General features: G+C 43.3%; 1 protein-coding gene across 1 annotated transcript in view; it reads right to left on the bottom strand.

Moving 5' to 3' along the window:
- Positions 1 to 1,076: 1,076 nt before the first annotated feature.
- Positions 1,077 to 26,451, bottom strand: part of WIF1 (Wnt inhibitory factor 1) — a 44,578-nt gene continuing 19,203 nt past the window's right edge. The window contains exons 3-10 of the mRNA XM_075057785.1: positions 21,158 to 21,266; positions 15,099 to 15,239; positions 12,167 to 12,262; positions 10,421 to 10,516; positions 8,954 to 9,049; positions 4,872 to 4,967; positions 4,158 to 4,253; positions 1,077 to 1,902 (exon numbers count right to left, since the gene is read on the bottom strand). Of these exons, the coding sequence (XP_074913886.1) occupies positions 1,781 to 1,902; positions 4,158 to 4,253; positions 4,872 to 4,967; positions 8,954 to 9,049; positions 10,421 to 10,516; positions 12,167 to 12,262; positions 15,099 to 15,239; positions 21,158 to 21,266 (852 nt within the window). The 3' untranslated portion in view covers positions 1,077 to 1,780. The remainder of the gene's footprint in view (positions 1,903 to 4,157; positions 4,254 to 4,871; positions 4,968 to 8,953; positions 9,050 to 10,420; positions 10,517 to 12,166; positions 12,263 to 15,098; positions 15,240 to 21,157; positions 21,267 to 26,451) is intronic.

Raw genomic sequence — 26,451 nt, 5'->3', positions numbered from 1 at the left:
TCCCTGGAGATACAGAGCAGCTACACATTTAACCTCAGCCTAACATTAATCTCCTTCTTTCACTGCTTTTAAGGAAAAATCTCAAAAAAAGTTTCCTTCCTCAATGCCTCCCCCCAAGTTTTCATCTCCCGAGTGTCTTCTCCTGTGCCTGAGGTTCCCCGTTTTCCATCCTCTTTCGATTTGAAGAGGCTGCTTTCGGGAGACCACTGGCTGGCGGCAGAGGCTGAGCTCCATTCCTGCCCCACGGCCCCCTTGGCTGGCCCCAGTGAAGGGGAAAGTCCCACCACACGAAGGACAATATAGAAACGCATCCTTAGAGAGCTGTCCACCCTCTCTCTGGCCTAAGCAAGTCTTTTTGCTTGGCCTATGGGTCCATTGACTAAATAAGACCAGCAAGGTCAGGTTAGTAAACTACACTTTTTCCTTTGTAACTCAAAACTTCTCACTCATTAATTTTATGCCCCAAATTATGTGTTTTATTTTTTTAACTCCTCCCAGATAATAAGGTTCCCAAAACTGCAGCATAGCAAGGGTCAGGGATCATTTGTTGTAGCGGACATTGTTCTTCAGCACAGGCAGAAACAATTTTCATTGCTTCCTAGCCACAGCACATCACAAACCGTGTGGCCCTTGACTGTTGCACGAGGCAGCACCCAAACCTTTTACAATCTGAACACAACATGACATGGGAGCATCACCCCTGAACAGGAAACATCGCTGGGGCTGGACTGTTACCTGCTTGGACAGAGGCTCCAAGAACATCCCAGGTACTGGTGGCACCATGAACAGGGCACGTTCCAGCTTGGCATGGCTGGCGGCAGCGTGGAAGGCAAAGGAGGACGTGGTGGAGGGCAAACACAGGGAGAGAAACACCTGGCCTAAGTGCTATCCCCTCCTTTGCAAAGTCACAAGAAGAAGTTGCTCTTCTGAAATATTTTTAAGAGCTGTGGGGCTAAAAGCAGAGACAGGGAAACCAACCCCACTGTGCCACTGTTTTATGAGGGTGCTCTAGGAAAGCCGTCGTCCCAACCCAGCGCTGATGAGACCGCAGCAGGCTGCACAGAGCAGTACTCGAAAAACCAAAGCAGCATCTTTATTTTATACATAACCGTCAGTATAAAAAGTTTATTACATAAGAGCTGTTTTGTTTACAATATATTATACTGCTTCAAGCTAATGCAGAAAGTTCATACATTATAGTTCCACTTTGTTTACAATATATTACGTTGGTTAAATGGCACCAACGCAGTATATTTTTAATATACAATATTTTTCAAAACTGTAAGGCCAAAAATAAAATTGAATTGAGTTAATCAGTTTTTAAATTAGGCAACTTATTTATTTTTCTTAGGGAAAAGTCTAAACACACAATAGCAAAAATGTAAAATGCACCTTTCTTTTGTCTCAGGCAAATTAAATCTGTAGTCATTGAAACGATTCAGGTTAGCATCTACGAGGTTTTCTGCTTGAATATTGTTACTACATTTTTGGAAAATATTTGCAGCTACATAATCAAAACAAGGAAGTTTAAGCATAACTGAAGTATAGTACAAAACACGATCCAAAGCACTGAAAGAAGCAGCCTATATAATCACGCTATAGCAGTATTTATAAAACTTAAAAGGAATAGTAAATATCAGCTCAGTGGTTTACAATGAAGCTAATAAAATTCCAGCCGTTAATCTTAACTGTAATGAACAGTGTTTTTAGCATTCAATCCATGAGAGGTTAATGAAGGCTATGAACTTTGTGTAACACGAACCGTTTCAGATGTTGGAGTTCACCAGATATAATTGGATTCGGGTGGAACATGCCTCTCCTCGGCCCTTTTCGGTGAAGGCGTGTGCTGCCTGTGCTTGCTGCCTGCTGGCCTCAGGGCGCTCAGACCGCTGGCTCCATGCCCTGGAAAATTATCCAGTTCAAGAGAAAAGAAACCACAGAAGCGGGCTCGCGATCCACGGCTAATATTTCTCCCCCATTTGAACAAAGGATTCTGCTGTGCCTTACACGAGTGCTCGCCCTTCTCTGTGCCCCCCCGGACGGACAAGGTGCTGCCAGATGGAAAGATGCTCGTGCCTTGCCAGGGAGCCCAGGGGACCACCAGCCCAGGGGACCATCATCAGCACGCCTGGGCTGTCACTCAGCCCCGGGTTCACATGGGCACAGCCCATGCCAGGTGGGTGAGAGCCGTGCCGATCTGCTGGTGACGGGCTCTAAAGAGGGGCATAAGCATCCCCCCGGGGAGAATCTGCACCAGCTACCTGAGCTTGGCTTTGGTTTATGGCTGAATGTGAAGAGAAAGAACAGCAGCAACAATAAACACCTAGGGGGGAAAAAAGCAGTCTGAAACAGGCATAGCAGAGCTGCTTTGTTGTGGAAAATGAAAACGAACAATAAAAATGGAATTCAAAGTATTATGTTGTAATTATTTATAGTTTCATTTACCCATCTCATTACCTAAAGCTCATGGAAATGACTTTGAAAAACTAAAAGTCCCCCGTTCAGTCTTTTTAACCACTTCTTTTTAAGAAAACAGCTTTACCGAGGAGCCATTCATTTGATGGAGTATGAAGCAAGTCTCTCAAATTAACTAAAAACCTCCTTTCAAGATCAGGAGAAGTTTGGTTTTAGGTGAAAAGAGTGCATGCACTTGTATGTGCAATTTAAGCCCTATGTGGGCACTTAAAATGGGGGTAAAGTTTACCCAAATGGCCTATTCTCAGTTTCTTTGCTGAATACAAAGAGAGTTTTGCAGTGCTAAACACAGCAGGATTGTACCCAAACTCCAAGTAATGAAGGCTGGAAAACCTTGGAGCTGACCATAATGTGTGACTATTGACTCCTCATTACAAGGCAGTTATGAGTTTTGGTTTTGTTGTACAGGTAATTATTTCTTTGGGGATGGTCACCGATAGTACATACTTTTTTTCACTTGCTATCTGAGTTCTTTACAGGAAGAAAAAGTTCATACCGAACTTATGAATGGACATTCACATTGGCTCATTTCCATGTACATTTTTTCTAACCGTAACTTATATTAATGGTATTTCTCCTTCGGAGAATGACATGAATACTTAAACATAGGTCGACTAACAGCAGAAAAGTGGACTCCCCAAACCTAATTTTCACAGCAAAATCCATTTTAGTTAGATAATACTACTTTTCTAATGAAACAACTATATTTATTCTAATACATTTTAATGTGATACAAATCACAGCAATCAACAGCATTTAACAAAAATCAACATTCAGTTGATGCTGCAGTGTAAGGTTCACATTTCTTATAGCTAATTGGTGGGTTTTATAGCTGCAAAATTTTCCAACTTTTTTTATTATTGACACTTAAAACACTAAATGTGAATCATTAGCTAAGAGTGATAAACCTTAATACCTCATGGGAGGATGTACAGAATGTCTCTTGAAGATCTGCTGTTACAGCAATGTTGCACATGAAATATAAAGTGAAATCTGAAGCTCTTACTGGAGATATCCAATTGTACTTCAAATAATTTCATAGTGCTATTTTAAACTCAGTGAAATGATCAGTTGCTTCAACAGGTGTCAAATGACCCAATAAGCACAGCAGAAACTCATTTCGAGGACTTTAACTTTGCTTTGGGACAATATATTTTGTTGCCTGTGGAGCATGGGTGGGAAGAGGAGAAAACTCTGAAGTTGCTAAGCATAGCTCTTGCATAACTCTTCAAGTTTTCCCCAAAGTTTCTAAAGGACATTTCATTTTTTCTAAGTTTTAATCGGCTTTAAAACCTGACAGAGGTTTATTTCTAAAAATGCCCACCCAACATTTTAAAGCTAGCTGACCTGACGGAGGAGTACTGAAGGACTTTAGACCCCTTCCATGCTATGGATGGAAGACATGCAAGATCATCTAGAAATCTGGTTGATACCAGATTCTGGAATTTCTAATACAAGGGTGATCTTGGTAAAACACTTTCACACTATTCTGAGGGTTTTTTAAGTAGTAAAAATTATGGAGTGTTGAAAAATCTTTGTTTTATTGTTTGGATTAAAGATCAGAAAAAATGGAGTGCAGCATCATTAATGATGCTGGAAAGGCTCTCGAAGCAGTCGTTTCTGTAGAGCATCGGATGCGCAAGACCCCCGATACGGACTCGCAGGGTTTGTTTCTCACTTACTTTTATTGCAGTGTCTCCCGTGCCAGCCTTCCTTGCACTGGCATTTGTTGGGCTCAGCACAGGTGCCGTACAGGCCACAGCCGGGTTCGCAGACAGCTGTAAGAGAGCGAGCGCGTACACCTGACCTCCTGACATTTCACCCGCAGACGGAGTTGCATATTTGCTTTCCCTGCTGCTCCTCGTGATGCGTTGGTCCAGGCAGGGGCTGGGGCTCTCCCAGTAAATCCGTGCCTTTGCACGGAGCGTGTGCGGAGCCCCAGGACAGTCCCCTCCGCCTCCCACCTGCAAGGTCTGGCTCAGTCTCTGGCAGAGAGCAGCAGATGGAACAGCAGAGCGCAGCGCCCACCAGAACCAGCGGGAGAAGGACGGTAGCCCCCAGCATCCCTCTCACAAGGTGCTCCCATTGGATTTTAATGTTGCAGTGTACTGACATTTTATTAAGCCTTTCTCTATTACTGAACTGCTATTAATGAGCTGACACGTTGCTGTTTTATAGAATCTCAGAGTACAGAAGAGACCATGGGGAGGCTTTGTAAAGAAACGTTTCTGGTTTCATAATTCCCTTAAGTCCAGTGTATGCTCTATGCCCAGAAAATAAATTAACCTGAAATACTTTGACAACAAACGATTAGTGCTGACATAATGTAAAAAGATACTGTACAGCCAGCTTGATGCTCCTACAACAAGGACTGATGGAGTGGCTTTGGTACTTACGCTTTGAACACAGGTCTCCCTGGTAGCCTTTGGAGCACTTGCATTTATTCTTACCAGTACATTTGCCTCCATTTCGACAGGGCTGATGGCATTTACCTAGAAATTGAAAACACGAAAATAACGGTCTTAGTCCCCTGCACCTAGTGGAGACCAGTGTCTGAGAAGCCTGACTTGCACCTGAAAAACTCATCGGACGCTGGTGTACGAGTGCGCACTATGGAGCCATCAGGAAGACTTTGCTGCAAGTCCGTGCTTCCAGTTTACATGCATTCTTCTGCTTTGAAAATATGACAACAATTTGGCACGGCCAAAGCCCGTGTGTCCATGCAGCTTTTGCCTGGATTTGTGTGACCGGTCAGTATTGCCACCTGCTCTCCTCACCCTTCGTGGGGGAGGCAGCACTGTCCGCATTTTGGGTTTGCAAAGCCTGGGCACAAGCAGAAGAAAACCTGGTGGCGGCCGGGAGAGATCTGAAGCAATAGGATGCTCAGGAGCTGACAGGTATGGCCGCTACTCGCAGACAATAAACAGCTCGGCTGGGCCTGTCAGCTTGTAAGAAGAGGCTGTGGAGCACCACGATGCCGTGGATGGCGCGGTGAGGGCTGTTCCACACCACAGCTCAGAAACTAAAGGCACATTAAACAAGCATGCCCTCCTTTCCTGTCTGCAAAGAACAGAGCATCTTCGGTAACAGTAATTAGAACTGGCAGGCGTTTTTTCAGGGTTTTGGACTGGAAATTGCTGTCCCTCACATTCGCACTTTGCCAAAGGACGAGGCTGGCTCTGGTGGCGGTGGGTCTGGCCCTGACGCGCCAGGGATGGAGGAGGTCCACGATGGTGGATGAGAGCCACGCTGGGCCGGACTTACACCGAGGGCCTTCCTCAAACTTAATGTCAAGCCTCCCATCACTAATTAAATCCTCAGTCGTCTCTGGAAGGGTGACCCCCAGGCCGAGGGGGACCCACTGCCACGTCCCTGGGCGCTCGCGGGGCAGCAGGAACTACACCCTCAGTCCCTTGCCTCATCGGTGGCCATACGGACCAGAGCAGCTTTTCTCACTGTTGTCCAAAGCTTTTTTCATCTTTTCTAATCCCACAACATTTTCTAGTGTCTTCGGAAAAGAGGAAAAAAAAAGCCCTGCCTAGATTTAGTAACAGTATTTACCTGAATCTGTGAGCAAACAAAAACTGGCACCTGGGGCAGCAAACTGTTTCCTTTCCTCTCCCTTTTTTTTTTTTTAAAAAAGGATGTTACCTGCAACCTGCACGTGATAATTTAAGCACCAACACTGGCTTGCTGTGCTGAAAACCTCAGCAAATGCACTCATCTCCCGATCACAGACTGCTCCCTTGGGAGCTCAGTACACCCGGCAGCGCCTGCTCAGCTCTCAACCCTGGCAGACTTCTCTGATTCACATGTGTATCGTCAATATAAAAAACCCATTTATTCCTAATGTGCGTAATTATTTTAATAGCCCTGAAACAAGCTTCATAACCAGCTGACGGAATAAACCGTGCTAAGGAGAGCTTCTGCAAAAGCCCAATTTCCCTGCAGAAGCCTCTGGAGAGGGAACCTTCAGGTATTCTAATTTGCAAGCATTTGGATAATTAATTAATGATGAAAAGGAGCAATGCTAAGGAAATCTGTGCATCTTCCTAGTTCTTGAAGTAAATTTGGAGAATATGCGTCAAGGGGTGTGATACTGACTTCCACAGAGTTGCATTAGGCAAGCATTTGGCTCAGCACAGCTCAATTAACTTTGGACTAAGATATTTTCACAGAATGAAGGAAAGAGGAATAACTCTGTTACTGACTGAGAAATGGAAAAAGCAACAAAACAGTTGGTGACAAATGGGGGAGGAATCCAAAACAAAATAAAACTCTCTGGACTCAAACTAAAACACTAATTAGAGACAATGCATAACTATAGCTAGAAAAAAACTGGAAGACTGTGAATGCTTGTTAGTATTGTAGACTGCGTCTAGTACATTTCCCAGGAATCTTAGAGAGTGATTCAACTATTAGACAAGCACTCAAAATCTTTAAACAATATTAAAAAAAAACCCCAAAACAACTCTCCAGTTTTCAGAAGATGGCTTTCTGCCTGTTGAAAGGTTTTCTCCCCTTGTTATTTCAAGACCCCCATGACTGAACATAGCTGGCCCTGGATCTAAGAAAAGAGACTGAGTTGTGTTTCTCCTCTGGTGATTCTAAGCCCTGTCTAGCATTTCTTGCAGTCTTCCACTGCGGTGCTGGCACTGGTGCAGGGCCCAGAGGTGGTAGCAGCCATCAATCATGGTCTAACAATCGCCATCCCAGCTTTACAAAAGCCAAGGCAAGTGCATAGCTTTCCTTGCTCTCATTGACATGATCCCAGTTTAGCTTTTAGCATACTGTGATCCTGAAAATTTTTTTCTTTCTTTTGTACAGGAACTAGTTTACTGACTGTATTTTAATTAATTTAATTTGTGTTGCACAGGTGAACTTTTGCAAGAAGCCAAAGTCAGCTGCACCTATTAAAAGCAGCGGAAGACAACAATGAGCTTGAGCCCCTCGGACAGATCGATTAAATAGATTACCCTTAATTATACATGCTGTAATACCAGTTCTAAGAATTCTCCTCAAAAAAACACCACTGACTTAAAACACATGCTTCTCAAACTTTGAACCAAACCTTATTAATCGTCTGAGAAGTATCAACAAAGTTGACTTGTTGGGGATTGAAGAAAGAAATGGGGTTCTGTCAGAGTGTCAGATTTGAACTTGAGGTAAGCAAAGGTAAATTCAGTGGAAACCCACACTGTTGTTCTTGCTGACATCTGATCTGAATTTATATCAAAGGGCAATCTTTATTAATTTAATAACAATAAAGCTTTGCTGCTTCCGTTTGGCTCAAGTTTTGTTGAGGTAAAAAGGAGCTGCAAAACACCTTGTAATGCATAGAGATATGGTGAAACATTTACATACAACTACAGTTTATCGACACATAAATACTGAGCAAAATGTGGGTCTTATGGTATCTGTGTTCTTTCTTTGCACAGTAATTCATTTATTGTCCTGTATTGGCTGACAGCATGTTAGAGTTTATTTCCATGTGTTTCCAAAGCATTTGATGATACAAATTTCATAACTGTGAGAAGAGCCTGTCTCTACTGGTGCATATTAAGAGATCAGCTCTTACGTATCCCAGGCCAAAGGCTGCTCTCTGTGCTCCTGTGAAGGTGCTGGGGAACATCGGTGACATTATTTACAGCAGGGGAAGCTCCTTACACAGTGTCCTGTTAGAAGCTTTAAGCCCAGAAAGAATGACCTGACGTATGTTCTGAAAACTGAAATGCTCATACTCTATTGAAGTGTGGGGAACTACAGAATTAATCCCATTTAACAGAGCTGTGAGAAAACGCTTCTTTTAGTGAGATCAAATACTTGACAGCTGACCTCCCAGGTCTGTTCCAGCCTAGCCATACCTCCACCCCCAGCTTTATATAGCACACTTAGATCAGCCATGAGCTAAATATTTTTAATTGCTTTGATGCTAAACTTCTGAAAATAGCAAGTCTTCTGATGTTCGTCACACGGATTTTCAAGTCACCGTGTGAATGCAACTTAATATGTTACATGAAAGCTCTCAGCTCTTACGGTTCAGTCCTCCCTTTGCCCCAAACCCTTTCATTCCCAACTTAAAGTAGCCCTTTCAGAGGTGTGGGCTCAAACCTATTCTGCTGTCCCCAAGTGCGAACTGCCGTAACATTTGAAAATCGCTGCTCCGCATGGGCTTGGCACAGCAGCCCGTCTGTCTGCCAGAGTACTGCTTGCATACTTACGGCCTGATGGTCGTTACCAAGCCCAGTTACTAGTAAAAAGAAAACAAGGTAGGGGATGAGATGGTCTAGCAATGAGTCAAACTTACCAGTAGGAAACTCATTTGGAGGCATGTGGCATCTGACTCTCTGAGGCCCCAACCTGCTGTGTGAGACCCTCGCTGTGAGCCCAGCAGAGGCAGGCTGCACGTCATCATTCAGACACTGACACTAGAAGAAGTTGACGTAAGTGAAAGCAAGTACATGGAGATGCTACTCACTAATTTCACATTGGTCTCCTTCATAGCCCGAAGGACAAATGCATTTTCCCAGATAGAAACATGTTCCTCCATTGAAACAAGTTGTTGTACAGTTCGCTGAAACAGATAAAACAGGAATGAACTAAGTCACTAATATGAACTCAGCCTGACTTGGTCTTAACATTTTCTGCTGCTCATCATAAATAAACATTGAGTAGGTTTAAAAAAGTTCATTAACATCTTTTCATCTGGTTTACAAAGGAAGACTGAAATGCGGTTTTTCCTACACAATGCTTTACACAGGCACGCACACACAAGTCAATATAGAGACAAGTGAACAATACAGCAGTGAGATCCTCGAGGACAGATTGTGTGTGTACATCTTCATCAGTCCTCACATGTAAAGCTTGCTGAAGGATCAAGTCACAATTGCTATTGAAACTGCCAGTGTCTGATAAAAGGAGCACGACCTAGGACTGGAAGTTACTTCTATAAAAGGATATTTCACTACAGTTCTTAATTAACACCTTAACTAGGAAGAAACATGTATCAGTTTTTGCTGTGTGGTGACATAGGTGCAAATGCTATGTCTCTGACTTGCCAAATTACTTACATTGTTAGATGTGACTTTTCCCCAAATAGCTGGGATTCACATTAATCCTTCAAGGCACTGGGAGCATTTCACTACAGTGCACTTTTGAAACATTTTTTAAATGAGGTAAAAGTCTCGTCAAGGACTAGATACAAGTCAGAAGGACATTGACAAAACAGTTTGTGCAAGCACACCTAAAGGCCTAGGACGGTTCCCATTATTTTTCTGGAAAGTCCGCTAGGACCTTTTGCATTTAGTCTTTACTTCATATAGTTCTGCAACAATAAATGCAATGTGATGTTCTGTAATCTGCTCTGCCATGAGCAGGTCAGTTATATTTCTGCAGGAAACTACTTGTTTTTTTCTATGTGGTAGCTTGGACTGTTCCAAATTACTGTTCTGAACAACTAATTGCTCTTTTTTATCCTTCCTGAGCCACAACGCAGCAACAAAAAATGAAGAGCCTGCTTATTTTTTCATGTGTACGGATGCAGCAAATTAATACTAAATAATTATTAAAACTAGTTTTACTCCAGGAAACTAGAATTCAAATAGAGATCATCTTTCTTCCTAGGCCAGAAACATAAGTTAATTTTGTGGTAGGTCCCACAGCTTTCAGTGGATCAACTAAAGCGATTATCTAAATTACCCTTCACAGAGCTGGCTTATATGGATGCCTGCACATCCAGCTGTGAAAGCACTGCAAATCCCTACATTCTTCCAGCAGCTGCCAGGTTGTGCTAGAGCATCTGTTTGAAGAATCACAAAACGTTTAAAGCTTACTTACTTCATCACTTGCCTGACTTTCCAAATTCCACTCCTAGAGGGAAACTAACACAGGTGAGTAAAGAGAGGCTGCTGGATACGGAGCCTGGGGGGGTTTAGCCAGCAGTTACCTTTGTCGCAGTTGATGCCGTAGAACCCCGGGGGGCAGATGCAGAGGCCGGGTGTAATGCAGAGCCCACCGTTCATGCAGCGAGGAGCACACAGTGCTGAGGAGCAGGAAGAACAGAAAAAACGTTGCTGGTGTGATAGCAACTGGCTATTTAAATACACAGCACATTGACCTCTTAATCTACTTGTCCTTCTGCTGAATGTAGTAAGTCACTTTTGCAAAGCATCTTTGTTAGTGGCTTAGATCAATTACATCTCTGGTTTGTATCTGGCAATTTGTATGTAGTGTTACCAAAAAAGTGAAGACTAAATTCAGTTCAAATCCAGTTCCATACGTAAGCAGAAACTGTCTCTTGTACAGTTTAGTTCCAAAGAGGGGAGAGCAAAGTGCCCACCTACACCCTGTGGACATTTGCGGTCCCCCCAGACCAGTCCTCTCTATAACTGGACGCTGGTGCTGCAGCTGGTGCCCAGCTCTGCGGACAGGACTGTCTCTAGAGGGGCTGCGCTCAGAGGTGTCGGCAATTCGGTGGGGTTCCCAGGCAGCCTTCACCATGAACCCTCCCCTCTTCCTCTGCACACCTGAGCGTAAGCACGGCTACCTAATTTCAGCTAGGGAAGCCTGCCACGTGGCCTGCTTTGGCGGCCAAGCTGTCCTGCTGCTCCTCAAGAACCTTCTCCAGAGCCCCGGTGCTCTCCCGAGACTTCTCTGCAGCTGTGCCCACCCCACAAGGCTCTTCCAGGGAGACACGTCGGGGCCAATGCTGCATCTCGCGGCTGCCCACAGTTGGTACGTGCAGCAGGGCTGGGTCCGTACTAGCGAGTCAAACAGCACCCAGCGCGGGGGCAAGTGGGGGCACAGGATCATCCACCTTGTGAAATTGTTGGTGCCGTTCCTGGCACGGCTTTGTCCCCGGCTGACCGGCAAACCCTCCCAGGCACAGCCCTGGGGCAAGCAGTGGCCACAGGCTCCTCCCAGCAGGGAGTTTGGAGGGGCTTTTTTGGGGGGGAAAGGGTAAGAGAGTTTGTTAAACATAGGAATGTAAGCTGCACCGTGCCAGTTGGCCTCCAGGCCAGAAAACAGTCCCTGATACTCTGTACTTAATATTTTGGAGGTAGCCAGAGTGTCTGGGAGTGAAGGATGGCACTGGAATAGGATGCCCACGGGGACGGTTTGCTCCGTCTCAAGTCACCCCAGGGACAGTCTGCCACTGGGGCAGGAGGAAGGAAGAGGTAGGAAGAAAAGCTAGTTTCCTCGCCAAGTCCCACCAATTTCCTGGTCCTTCACTCCTGGAAATGTTGTTTGGGGCTATTAGTCACTAATGGAAGGGAAAAGGAGACTCTTCGTCTTCCCCTCTTCATTGTCAGCCTGGCTCCAAATTAGGTCTTATCTCCAAATTAACAAATGCGGAACAACAAAAGTCCTGTGCTTTGTTTCCCAGCTAGTCCTCATTAGCAGAAGATTTTTATTTAATCTTTTTGCCAGATGGATTCCCTGTGATTAAGGATCACTTGACTATTGTGTCAGTTTTTGTTAAAAGCAATCTCCTAGAGAGAAAACATTTTTCTTGTAAGCAATTAATATTTCCATTAGATCACGGATGATAATAGTACTTCTCCTACATGTGTGGACCCAAAATATACAAAATCTTCAGAATATTATTTTTAGGGGAGGCTACAGTGCAGTAGCTACAGTTTTGCTGGGATTACGGTAAAGAAGACAGTTCAGAAGATGTTTTAGAAATTACCTTTCTCACAGTGAGGCCCGTAAAATCCATCTGGACATTCACAGACATGTCTTTCGTTGCAAAACCCTCCGTTTCTGCATCCTCCTGGGCACTCCGCTTCATAAAATATAATGACAATCTTAATTGAATATTATATACTTCAGTTGTCAGCCAGCTCTCGGTAGGATCAATATATTCCTTTGACACAACAGTAAAAATATTTGCTGACAGGCAAATGCTGATAGAAGTGGAAGTTCAGCTAAGACCTCCTCAAGAGAAATAAGTTTCTTTTTTGTTAGTCTACAAAGAGAGGTTTCATCATGTGTTCAGACAAACGCACGATGTGCTTGTTGACAGACTGTGCACTGCCGTTGCTCTGCTGGTCTGTAAATGCATGAGCAATGGGGATGCTCTGCTCAATCCAGCACTTTCTCCTCTGCACGCAAACGAGCAGGCAGCTCAGTGCAGGACCTGCATCGCTGCTTAGAGCTGCCCTCAGTATACAGGACCAGTTTCAATTTCTGCAGCCTTAAGTAGACTGCACTGCAACTTGCATTTATCTAATAGCTGATTAGAGCTACAGGAAATGATGGCTGCTATAACTACATGCAGCATTCTGCTGCACTCACATAATAGCTTGTTATTCAGTAGGATGTGAAGGGTAACTCGGAGACTAAGCAAAAGGAAAGAAAATCTGATGTACTGGTCAGGTGGCTGGATATTGTGTACAACTGCCAAACAAACAGGAAAGAGAGAGGAGGAAAGGTGTAATTTTAAAATGCTTTTCTATCCAAGGCCATAGATAAATGAAGCAGCAAGTGTTGCTTTAAAAGTAAAGCTGTTTGCAGCAGTAGTAATAGTGGTAAAGGCTTTTTGGTCTTGCTGTGTTCCAACACTACTCTAGGACTCTTTCTGGAAATGCTTCTCTCTTTGTACCCGAATGCAGAGCTGCTATTCATTACAGAAAACGCATGCTTAAATACATTTCAAACAGAAAAATAGGAAAACATAATTTTTTGCGTGGCCACCTCTTAGCCACAACAAATCCTCTCCTCTCCCACAGAATTGCTCACTCGCCCCCCTCACTTCCTCTGGTGGGGGCTCTTCTGGGTGGCCGAGAATGACTGGAAACAGTGACCGGGGCCCTGGCAGGAGGAATCGGAGCTCCTTGCCATGAATGATGTCTTTCAGAGGAAGGAAACTCACCCCTACTCTGACATCAACTGGTAAGGACATTCTCATCCTTCTCAGCATCTGTCCCAAAACACTGCGGTGTCCACCTTACCCGAGAGAGAGCAGGAATGGGAGTTATCCCAGTACGCGCTGGAAGAGACGAGGTGAGAAAACTCCTCCTCTGCCCACCTCCAGAGTTTGGAAAACCATCCTCGTGTCTCAGCTGGCTCCAGGAACAAAGGACTGGGACAATAATCACCCCCAGCTTTCCTGAGAGGCCATATGATGTAATACTGCTAAATTGTTAAATATTACATCTCGTATCAAAATGGTAACAACAACAACAACTAATAGCACAGAAATGATAACTGGGATGAATGCTACTACTAAACTGAATTTGGAGCCCTCTCTGTTTAAGCCACATTTTTCCACAATACAGACCTGTAACTCTGCTGTCCCGATAAGATTACCCCAACACTATTTCCAAAGTTTATTAAATTCAGTATCTTTGAACTGAAATGAAAATAAAAAGATATCAAGTGTTCTGTGTTGTATTTACATCAGTCACACAACTTCATACCTGAGATCTGATTGATTGTGCTTCCATTAAGCCCTCATTTTCCTTCCTGTTTCTCTGCCTACTTCTTCTCCCCCTCCTCCACTCTCCCTGGGCTAATTGGCAGCAGCAAGGCTTCAAAGGAGACAAGCAGCTTTGCTATTTAGGTGTAGTGAGGTTTCAAAGAATAAACAGCTCCTGCTCCTGCTGCTCGCTCTTTGAAGCCACACTACAGCCAATTAGCTCAGAGAAAACAGCCCAGAGAAGAAAATGTGGGACTGGGAATGAAAGATTTGATAGAAGAATAAAAATCTCACTCTTTGTACATCAGCTCTGTCATGGGTTCATTTGATACAATTGCACATGACATGGGATAACTGCCTTATCTTAGATACGGATTTTTCAATTTTCACAGCCTCGGTTTAAAGTGATAATTATAGTTGTTTGTAGTGTATCAAATGAATCCAGAAAGTCTTCTTACATAGTGTTTATGGTTCATAGAATGGTTGATTAAACAGGTTCCCTCCTTTCCAAGTAAACACTGCAATAATTTCATGGTGCCCTTCTTCTACTAGCACATCCTGCGGGTGTTTACCACTTGATAGCTGCCGGTATTGAGGAGCAGCTTCCACCACCTTACCTGTATCCAAAACCACGAGGTTGCCATCTGAGCTCCAGAAAGCGTAAAGCCAACTTTTGCAGAAATTTTCTGATTTAGGATTTTTGCATTTGGTTTGGATGTGCAAGTTGAGATTTAAGAAACTGTTGAACTAAGGCACTAAACAGTATTAATTGAAGTCAGTATTCCCACTACAGATCCTGAAGTTCAGTTCTCCAAATTATGTGCCATTTCTGGAAATGTTAGCCTCAGCCTGTTTTCACAGGACTAGTTCACCTCCAAGCATCTCAAATCACTTGCTAACAGGTGCTTCTCATATGATACATTTCTACCAACGTCCTTGATGTGATGAGCAGTGAACTGGAGGAGAAACGCCTCCAACCCAGTCTGCTCCAGGAGGTGGAGTTGACAGTAAGAAAAGGCTTAGTAAACACGTAGTAAATGAACAGCAAACCCACAGACAGAACAGCCTGGCATTCACCACCATTGCTACACATTGTGTGACCACTTTACTTCCATCTTCTCTAGCCCTTATCCTGAATGAAACAGAAGAAAGTTAGGTGACCTGGTCTAACAGTATTCTGGCATGTTCTTTTTAGTGTTACCTTGCTGACAGGTTTTAAAGAAGATGGCGTTCTGAGGGGTCTGGAGAATAATATTGCCTTCTGAATTCATTATGATCACGTTCACTTCAAATGCAGCGACCCCATCTTGTTTTCCAAGGCAAGGAAATCCAACCTGAACAACTTAAAGGAGAATAATGACAATAATATTTATATTTACATGCATATATCTCTATATACATATAAAAGCATACATCAAAATACTAAAAAAAAAAAGATAATATTTATAGCTAAGCTTTAGAGTAATGCCATTAATGAAACCCTGTAACACAGGGATACATGGATCACCTTATTCATAGGTGGCTCCAGGACTGGAAGTACAGCAGCACAGGAGATGAGCCTGTGCTCATTTACTGACATAACCCCAACAGTCTACAGCACAAACAGCGATCTTCACGCAAACATACTTTTGCTTGTAGACAAGGCAATTACTCATGTGGAGGTATCTAAGGATACACCAAAACAAGCTGGAAGCCTACATTTAATTTTCTAAGCTGAGCTGATCACTTCTGAGTCTGAAATTTGCAGGCGCTCATATGACTTCTGAAAAAACATCTTATGCATTTTGGAAAAAAAAGTCACTTTAGATATGTTTAGCTGGTTTGGATATTGCAATTAATACTTAAATAGAGACACTGATTTAATCAAAACTTACTCCATAAAGTGCTGGCAAGATGGTACACTTGATAAATAAGATCATGGGTGCAAACGTTTAAAAAGAAGACATAGACGCATCACTCCGACACAACTTGTTAACTGTAGCAATATTTAGAGATTGCCTTTCCAGGAAAAGTATTCAAACACTTTTGAACTACAAAGAGTTCAAGTAAATAATTAAGGCCAGTAAATCTGGAGTATTTTAATGAGGAAGCAAGCCTGATACCTCAGAGCTATGAAATGCTCCGCTGTGATTGTCACAAGTGATCTTAAATAATCTTCAGATGAAACGATTTTATCTCTTTTCTTCAAAATTGGTTCTTACCAGCTGCTTTGTAAGTTAGATCCAGCTAATAGAAATTGCTTATTCATCTCTTCTGAAGCTAGCCTGAGATTTCAGAACCAAATATTGAGCTAATAGGCCTGTATTGGGTTTGTTTAACATTGCTTGTTATAAAAAATTTTGCAAGTTGTAATTGGGCCATTTTTGTTATTTGTTGCCTTGCTACAATATGGAATAATTTAGTGGTGAAAGACATTCTGCTTCTGGTAAGTCCTACGGACTGAAAGGTCTGTTGCAGTTTTCATTATAAAGCAATTTCATTGCTGAAGCACTTTTACACCACTTTTAAAAGAGCGTCACAAAAAGCATGTAACTATGTGGTAAGTAGGAAGCTCTTACAGTGGATTAAATAGTTTAAATGCAGTGAACTCCTTAAACTGTAGTAACCTTCTGACAGCACAAGTGCAAGAAAACAGTGCTTGTATTGGGATACGTGTGACTTAACTGAGCAAATTGCAATGGGGAGGAAGATACGGCAGAAGTTTCATGATGGCACTGTAATCATATCTAGACTTCATGGAATCAGCAGCAAACCCCTGAACTCCCCTGAGATTTGGCTATGGGTTTAAATGCCTAGGGCAAAGACCAGGAATGCATCTCTTAGGACTAAAGTCCGAGGGGACAGGTCAGAAACCCCTTATTCCAGCACACCCCACCCTGGAAGCATCCGTATTTTTGGACTTCCCATATGTCCGAACTCCTAGGAACACAGAAATGCAGTAAAGGACCCTCCTGTTAGAAATAAGCACCTGGATCCTGGCTGAGCTCTGGGGTGGCTCAGAGCTGGCATAAAGTCCCTAAACTCTGCCTGAATCCCTGCCTTTTTATGCCTGTTTGAATAACGCTAAGCACGCACCAACAGCACCACAGTCAAAACAACGCACAGAGCAAAAGTCCCTTGCATCCAGAACCACGGCTGTGAGCTCCCGTGGGCTACCGAAGCGCTGAGCAGGGCTGTGGCACAGCAAACCTCAGGTCTGGTCCCCGCTTCCCAAATTCAGGAGGCAATTTACATTTCTGTAAACTGGCTAAAAACAAGGACAGGGAATCACGGCTCGGGACTTCTCTCTGCTAGCCATCATCCCACCACCAGGCCACAGAATTGCCTCTCGCGCACATTTATATTTCTGCATCCCCTGGAGTGTTTGCACCCAGGGGTGCAGAGCAGACAGCTCTAGCAGGAGTGAGGAAAATTTAACTAATTTGAAAAGGAAGCTAAGGAAACCTAGTGATTTGTATCTAGTTTAATTTTAGCTGGTAATTAGAATGCTCTCCTGGGATGTGGAGGGAGCAGGTTTAATCCCTTTTGCCTGGGAGCTCGTGCCTTTTCCTTTTGTTCAGGAAAACAAGGTTCCCTAAATTGTCTCCAGTAGAGGCAGGTTGAGAGTAACTCCTGTGTGCCTGCACAACTCTGCAAGTTTGCAGGCAATTGCTTTACCTACTTAGTTAATATGCAAAAGCCACCTACACTCTCAGGGGTGGGATTGCTTAAGGGACATCTCTAAATTACCAGTCCCAGTAGAAGTGGGCATGCAAGGTCTGGAGAAGAGCAGGGGTCCATGCACAGCACCGCAGCCCCCCATCCCTCTCCACCAGCACGGCAGAGTGAGCAGAGATGCTGCTGCACCCAGAGAAGGCATCAGTTTCTCCCACCGAACCTGGAGAGAGTTTCAGCACCTTTGGTCGCTCAGCATGTACGTTTTAACGTGTCAACACCAGCAGCAGGCAGGGAGAGGAATGTCCTGAGCCTGGCCAGCAGGCTGGGGCACGGCTGCATGAAATGCATGAAGCAGCACTGTGCCAGCAGCCCAGACACGTCGGCTTGCACTGGTGGCACCAGCACGGCACTGGGCTGGCTGGTGCAGACAGGGACAGGGGGACCGGCTCACGTCACTTATGGACCAGCTCCTTCTCAGTCACAGGCCGCTGCATTTCTTCTGGGCACACACCAAGAGCTGGTTTTACTTTCCTCAGTGTGGTGTTCAAGGCGTTACTCGCTGCCACTACCAACGATGCCTGACTTCGTTTTCAACTCGCTGACCTCTGTTCAAACCATCGGATCTTCGTAGGCTTTCCCTGTGAAACGAGCAGCCAGTCTCCTCTCACCAGACAGGTACCCACACTCCTCTCAAACACCTTCTTTTGGGCAAGCTGAGTGCTCTTAGCTCTTTAAGCTTTCACGGAAAGGCACTTTCTCCAGCCTTCTTAACACCTGTGTCTAGGTGTAACAATACCCACGCTGTGAGCACTGAATCGGGTAGCAATCCTGGGATTTGGGGATGGGATTTTCAAATGAGTCTAGGGAACCTAAGTGATTTAAATCTAATTTGATTTCGAGGAGAATTTGATACCTCATCTCATTAAGAATATACTGGATTAGAGAAAGTTGACAGAAAGACAACAAGCTGCATCCAAGGAGGAGCAATTGAGTGGGTTGCGGCTCTTCAGCTTGGCAAAGAGAAAAATTAGGGGTGACAGGATAGACATCTACAAAATCATGATTGGCATGGATAGGACCAACAGTATGGACTGACTGCTCTACCAGTACAAGGACTAGTGCCCATCAGATGAAGCTGTCGCAGCCAGACTTGAAACAACAGGAGGGGGATCTTCATGCAATGGGAGAGAGTGAACTCCTTGCCAAAGTGACTGGAGATACCAGAAGATAATATGGACTCAAAGAGAGCCTGGACAAGTACTGGAAAGAGAGATCTCTAACCTATGTGGGGTTATAAAAAAGACAAATCACTCAAGACTTAGGAAATCTGCCAAGCTGAAGCTAGTCAGAGCTGAGAGGGTAAGCAGAAGTATCACATATGCTTGCCCTCCTTTTGCTCTTCCAAAGGTCTTCTTATGGCCACCGTTGTCCATAAGACAAAATACAAGCTAGGCAGGCCCTAAAGCACTAAAGCCATCCTTATGCTTTATTGGTGGTAGGCAAATATCCTCAAAGAAGTTGTAAAAGTCCACTGGTTTTGACAAGACCAGTGGGTTCAACTATCTTTGAGTAAGATATCCAACTGCTAATCCCCATTCCTGTTTCCCACTCTTATGTTTAATACAGCTGTCCTTCCTCTTTTATTCCTCCTTAGTTGTCTTTAGTGTAATCTTTTGGGCTAAAATGATTTTTCAAGAAATAACTTGCTACTGTTGATTTGTTACTAAATACAAGCTTGTGACTAAATTTCTTCTGACGTGCATATGTGTAGAAAAATCATTTGATAATGCAATAGGTACAGGCAAACTAGACTAGATTTGTCAGAACTGTTTTGCAAACATATAATTATAGGAATAACTACAAAGTAGCAAACATTCACTACTTTTATAGCATGTATTTATTTAAAGCTGCTTAGTTAATTTTGGCCAGCTAGCAGGCATTGTAAAAAAACCACCATCATACTAGTGGCTCACTGTTAAATAGTGTACATGCTTCAAATGCTGGATGTGTACTGATTGTCAATTGCTGTTAAACACCCGACTCACTATAATGCCAAACAGGACTTAAATACGGCTTATATGTACTAAGCTCAGTGGTGACTGCACAAGATCCACATAAGGAAACGCCATGGACATGCCCATATTAGTCCTGGACCTGAGGTACCAGTGCTGCAAACAGGATAAAAGTCCTTTTTGGCTTTAATCAGACCTCCCATCATGATGGTTAACAGACCTTCTGCTGGAACTATGAGATCTCATCTCCGGCCTTCCTGCACTTGTAGATTATGTTTTCCTAAACACAGTCAGAAGGGGGTCATTTTGGTCTAGCCTTTCTAGATAGTTAAAAATTAAAGGAGAAACTAGCTTATATTAGAGGATGCTGAGTGCAGAGCTCCCCAGATATCTCACCTGCTTTATATGGAGATGGAAATAACGCCTAACAAAAACTTTGCCTCTGTGACTTTTTAGTTACTTTTAAATGTCTCTACTTGCCCACTTGTCGGGCTTGCAACTAATTAAATTGCAGCAATTATGGTACAAACATTATAGCACTCTTCACCCAAATCCATTTTCCATACCACTCATTCAATCCACATTGAATGGAGAGACCAATCATTAATGTTAAATTCCAAGTGCCACAGCAAAAAGCTGTGCTGCAACATTACTTCAATGCCATTCTACGACAAGCTGAAAATGGAGGATATCAAACACAAACTTTCAGAATTTACACGCTGAAAAAGAGAAGAGAAGGAAAGACTGGTCAATGATGTAAACTTGTATATCAGTGTTCCACTTGCAGCCCCATCCTCCTGTTCCATTTCTCATTTCTTTCCCATTTTATCCCACAAGGTCTTAGGCTGGCTAAGGCTGATCATGAAACCATGATCACTAAGACACTGCTGTCACCCAGATGTACATTTCTGCCTTTCTGCCAGCGACTACCATGTATTAGCCCTGGAACAGATCACGTAAACTGTTACTCATCCACTTCAGAGCAAAGTGGATTCGATAACCTCTCATGGAGAGCTTTTCTACTCCACCTGGCTCACTGCACACCACGGTGCTTCTGGAGCACTCACCTTCGCTTGGGCGCAGCTTCTGCTGTGCAGCTGTAAGGTCCACTGAAGGACTAAATGCACAACTAAGGGGAAAGTGGTAAATGATAATATCCTAAACTACAACTTGTGCCTTTGAGCTGAATGCCTGATGACAACAGCTGACCCCAACTGAAAGGAAAACATCCACAAACTGCAACCTCTGAGAAACAGAATAATCTGATAACTATTCCTTATAGCGATCAAAGATTTTGTTTTCTGAAAGTTGCACAACTTAAGTATTAGTATTCATGCTTGTGAATTTTATGCAAAAATTTTGCACAAGTTTCCGCTGATTAATCTATACATAAAAGCTTCATGTGACTTGGCTTAGACAAAATATGCTGTAGTCAAGCAAGGCACTCACAAACTGTTCAGTGTCAAGCACTGTGGCAAGCATTTCTTTAGCAATAAACTTCAGAACTGCAATTCATAATAAAATATTTAGACTTTACTGCCTGTGGAATATTTTTTACAGGAACACAATTTATAATATCAACAGCACCAACCTGATGCTTTATGAGGAACCGTTCCAAGCAGAGGGATATTTATAGTTGGATCAGCCATTATGCCTTTATCCAAAGAGTGCAAAGACAGGAACTCGTAGAAGTACTCAGCCTATGACAAAATAAATGAAAAATCAATACATATTTTAATTGCATTCACAGAAGTGAACTATTTAGCATATAAACTACAGCAGAAAAATACTACACTTTTCATTATGCCATTCACTGGATTTATTTCTATTATTTACCTGAGTGGTTCTTCGCCTAAGCATAATTTTCAGGTAATTTGCCCTTATTTCAGAGATTGCAAGTGACCATACAGTAATCAGGACACAGCATAACAGCAAGGAAAATGGCATGCGTACAGTGAATAAATGTTATACAGAGAAGACTTTTTTTGCAACCCACACCGTTTATCTGGCAGAACACAAAAGATGTATGAATACTAGGCTAATTCTTAAAGCTGTTTTTTGGGCAGAATCCTCCTGGAACTGACTGGTGAGCCTGGATACCTGCCTGCACCACGAGTGCAGTTTAAAGGACATACCCACATGCATGATGCAACTGCAGCATGAGAATATCCAAGCTTGCTCTTGGTTGATCTGCACAGCATGGCGCGTTGCCTTGGGGAAACAGTGCCAGGCAACGAAGAGCCACATTGCTGGAACGCCATGCTTGGACACATATCTGGCTTACAGCTTCAACACTGCCTTCTTCAACCTCAGCTCAATAAATTGTTCCAAGGGTGGAGCTGAGAGCTCCCCAACAGAGCTGGTTTCATGTCCTTCATTATTAACCACAACATAAATGATTTGTTTTGGTGATCCCCAAAAGGTGTTGGCACGATTTAAGAAATATTTTCCATTACCTTCATCCTACTCCTGATATGCACCTGCATTGTGACACAGACTGTAGGCTTTGGTATCTTCCATGGGACCCTGGCCCCTCTGTTGAGTCATCTATTCAATATTTCTTCGTACTCGATGCAAAGTGATATCAATGCTCTGCAGCGTAGCTGTACACACCATGTACACCTGAGATGTACGCATCTTACCAAGTCACTGGAGGCTTCCACTACTGTCAGTGGCACAACTGGAGGTGTGCAGAGCAAGTGGAAATTAACCTTTTACTCTAAAGTCTGGCTTCTCGTTTACCCTGAAGTAGATAAGGTAATTGTACCTGCTGCTCTCAGAAAAGCACTTGAGACCTTAGCATGGGCACTGGCAAAAATGTGTTTTCATCCAGCAACTCATTGATAGTAGACAGTATTGTTATGTCTGCTTTTTAGCTAAAATAGTGAAATAAAGAGAAATTAAAGCCAAAATTTTATGAAAACTTTGGGCTAATAAATGGTAGTTAATTTATGTCTACAAGATGGCAGTCAATGTCCTTAGCCAGAAGACTGTCCTTCTTCTCCTGCAACATCCTGGCTCCCTAGTACAAGGTAAATGTGGACTTACTGGCGTGAGACCAGTGAAGGGCCACAAAGATGATCAAGGGACTGGAGCTTCTCACATACAGGGAGAGGCTGAGAGAGCTGGGACCATTGAGCCTGAAGAAGGCTGAGGGGGCATCTGACCAATGTGTATAAATAGCTGATAGAGGGGCGTAAAGCAGACGGAGCCAGGCTCTGCTCGGCGGTGCCCAGTGACAGGACAGGAGGCAATGGGCACTATACAGAAAACTGCCTGAACCTGAGAAAACACCTTTTTACTGTGTGGGTGACTGAGCACTGGCACAGGTTGCCCAAAGAGGTTGTGCAGCCTCCATCTGTGAAGATATCCAAAACCCAGCTCAACGCAGCCCTGGGTGAGCGGCTCTAGGTGACCCTGCTTGAGCAGAGGGGTGGACTAGATCATCTCAAGATCAGACTGTCTGGTCTCAGATCAGCCCCAGCTATTCTGTGCTCTGCTAACTTCAGCAGAAGCCCTGGCAGCATGTGAGGGACCATCTCCCTTTAGCTCCTAGTGACACCAGCAAAGCACTCATGAGCTGGGTAGAAAGGTCGTTATGAAATCCCTGATCAGCCCTGGCAGCATATCCACCCGCTCTGTGAGGGCTGCAAGGAGACCCCAGACAGCGTGCAAGGGCTACGCTCCGCAGGGACAGTCTTCAGAGGGTGTTGTGTAGGCACGGAGACCTCAGAGGAGGACTCGCAAAACAATAGGGAAGAAGAGATGAAAGTTTTTAAGGGTGGGTTAAACACAAGGAGTGTATGTGGGAGGGAGAGGGGACATGGAGAGAAGCAGTAAAACAGGAGATGAAAACTGAAGTCTCGGGTAATGTTCATAAGGCTGCTTTTAATTAAAGACATTTTTTTCCAATACAATATACCATGCCAAAATATGAAAACAAGCCATAAAGTCAGATTGTGAACATTTTTGTTTTCAAATAAAACTTTGGTTCAGAAAATAATTATATGTCTGTACACATCTATAGAATAGTACAGTGAGTGAGTCAAGGCTGTACTGTCTGTTTCTTATTGGTTAGCTTTGATGTTTGGTTATATCTAAACCAGGTCATAATGGGTTAGGATATTAAAACATTATGTTCTTACTATTCTAGTAAACAACAACTGCTAACTAGACCAAACAGCTCCACTCCCATATTTCTATTCCAGCCACACTGTTATAGCAGGTCAGCTTGTGAGCCAGAGCCCTGATTTGTAGGGAAGGAGCTGGAATCCCATTTTCTAGAGTCAAAACAATGCCTAAGGACAAAGACAAAAAGAAAGTTCACTGTGGGAAAGGGGACTGATAGCTGCATGAGCCACAATACTCACCACCTGTCAAGGAAGGAATTCTTCTCACCAGAGGAGAAGTGTAGCAGTGATTAGTGCCTGAGGCAGGAGTACGTTCTGCTCACGCATTAAAAAGATGGGAAAAGACATTGCACAAGCAACAGGCTGCTCAGGAAGAAAGCCACGCATTGCACTGGGGGGAGATACCTGCTCTCAGCATTTCTGTACAATGGTTTGTACAACTGCTGAGTTGACAAAAAGTGAACTTCTTGAAATGATAGTATCTAGTATCTAAGAAGACCTGAAACACCTCAGGTAGATCCAGCAGGCATGACTTCAAAGTCATGAAGCCATGTGCTGCAGAGTATGTTTGCAAACCATGTGTGCTGGACTGAGTTGGTTAAATTTTGATATAAAAATTATATACAAAAATCACAGTCTAGAGAGGCTGCACAGTGGAGCAGAATAGTTTAACTCCTCAAACCTGTGAATCTGAACCAAGATTTGGCTGCCATAAATCCTATCTATTTGGAAAAAATCTGTCTTGACACAATCCCTACATCCAGTCTCCAGTATTGTCCTGCTGTAATTTGAGTTGATTGCCAATTAACTTGCATTAATCATCATGACTGAAAAGCAAACAACACACTCTCAGCAAATATTTACCATGCTCCAGCCTAGCATGAAATTTAGTCATGATGGTTAATTGAAGAGATAGGTCTGTGCAATTAAAATATTGTCTACTGACTACCATAATTTGTGCTGCAAGGGGTCACTGTGAGTGACCTGGTAGTGAGAACTGCGATTTTATCCTGGGATATTGTTGAGAGATAAAGGGGAAAAACCCATGATCTATAATCTTCTTTCCATTATAAAAACATTTTCGTGACTTTGGGTTTTTTAAGCCAGCCTATGAACTGTCTGGTACGTGAGGGGCAAAATTTGGTACTGAAGCTAAATCTTAGAGGAACAGTGTTATCAGAGGTGATGGAGAAACCAGGCTTTGAGATAAATTGTTGATCTTTGACAACTGCGCACTCTGCATGCATGGAAGACTTTTTGGCTTTGGCTTGACTTCAGGAAGCACCCAAGGAAAAATAAGCTTTACTTTTGTGTAAAGACTTTGTTGGAGACCCTCAGAAACTGAGGCAAGGGCCCCTGCAGACCTTGTGTGAACAGTCTGGGGACTCAGCGCCTTCAGGCAGCAGGTAGCCCTGTGCAGCTGCCCTTTAACAGTTCCCCATGTGGGCAAAGCTCTCAGCAAAGGGAGGAAATTTCGTTTTAGGCAAATAATTCCATGGTCAGGATTAACTTTTATGGACTTTAAATGGCTGTTTTCTATAAATCAGAGGAATTTAAGAGGTTATAAAAATAACGAAGCCCTCTAACAAGTATTGTAGCAAACATCTGTCGGCAGTTTGGTTTTAAGTGATATACACTTAAAATTCCTACAGAACTCCACTCCTCAGTACAAGATCTACTGCATGAGAGTTTTCTTATCACTCAGATGCCCTGTTGTTCCTACCTTGGTTTTGTTTCATATTTAATCAAAGCATTCACAGGAAAGTGCTTCATGTTTTCTTCATTTTACGTGAAAGATGTAGGATTAGAAGTAATGGTAGTACCTGAAGAGAAGCAGAGTAGCTTAAACTGTTTTATGTCACAGCTCAATAACCTAATGAAAACTGCTGCCTTTCTAACAAAGAAAAGAGAATGTGTATTAGCTTTGCAAGTAGATGTAAGAAATTAACTACATTTTCTTCTCATTTTTTTAAAGAGATCAGTGCTGAATGTTCTATTCTGTTATCAATTAAATGACAAATATACCCTAATGTCAACTTTCTACACTTAAAGAAAGAAACTCATCAAAAAAGTTCCTCTTAATCCAAGATCCATGGATATTTCTGGCTATGCACACACTAGAAGATTCTAGCATGCATTATCCATAGCAGATGCTCACAGCTGCATATGCCATAAATAAAATCACAAAGTGAGGCAATGTATGTGTTTGTCAGGTGTTTACAGCATGGACCATTGCTTCTCCAAGATATTAACTGCATTAGGTCAGAGAAGCTGGTCTGTCTATGTTCCAAGATGAAGCATGAAGCAAAATCAGATGAATTTCAACAAAGAGGGGAGGCTGCAGCCGCACTGCGCATACCAGGCTATTGAAGGAGTCTGGCCAGAGTATGAGCATGTATGTCAGCAGCACATTTTGCTACTGCAGTGCAGTCTAGACACTGCTATAATGAACAACATAATGATGCCTTCTTAGACAAGCAGATAATAAACTGTCTGCCTGCAAGGTTTTATTTTTCTGCTAGGGAAGGCAGCTTTGCCTCACATGTTAATTGGCCCTGTCACAGAGTGGGTAAACCATTTTTTGCACCTCAGTGTGATGCTCAAAGAGACTTTCCATCAGCCTCACGAAGTAGTCCCAAAGTGGGAGGCATGCTTAACAATATGAAGGGATACAGAAACACACTCTGAGAAAACCAATTTACACTGAAGAGAGGATAACCTGCCTGTTTTCTAGTACCAGCTGCTAAGGGTATGG

The sequence above is a fragment of the Buteo buteo genome, chromosome 26, assembly GCF_964188355.1.
Source record: "Buteo buteo chromosome 26, bButBut1.hap1.1, whole genome shotgun sequence".
NCBI classification, from domain to species: Eukaryota; Metazoa; Chordata; class Aves; order Accipitriformes; family Accipitridae; genus Buteo; species Buteo buteo.
Note: the sequence above shows the minus strand (reverse complement) of the source record. Positions and strands in the feature narration are given on the sequence as shown.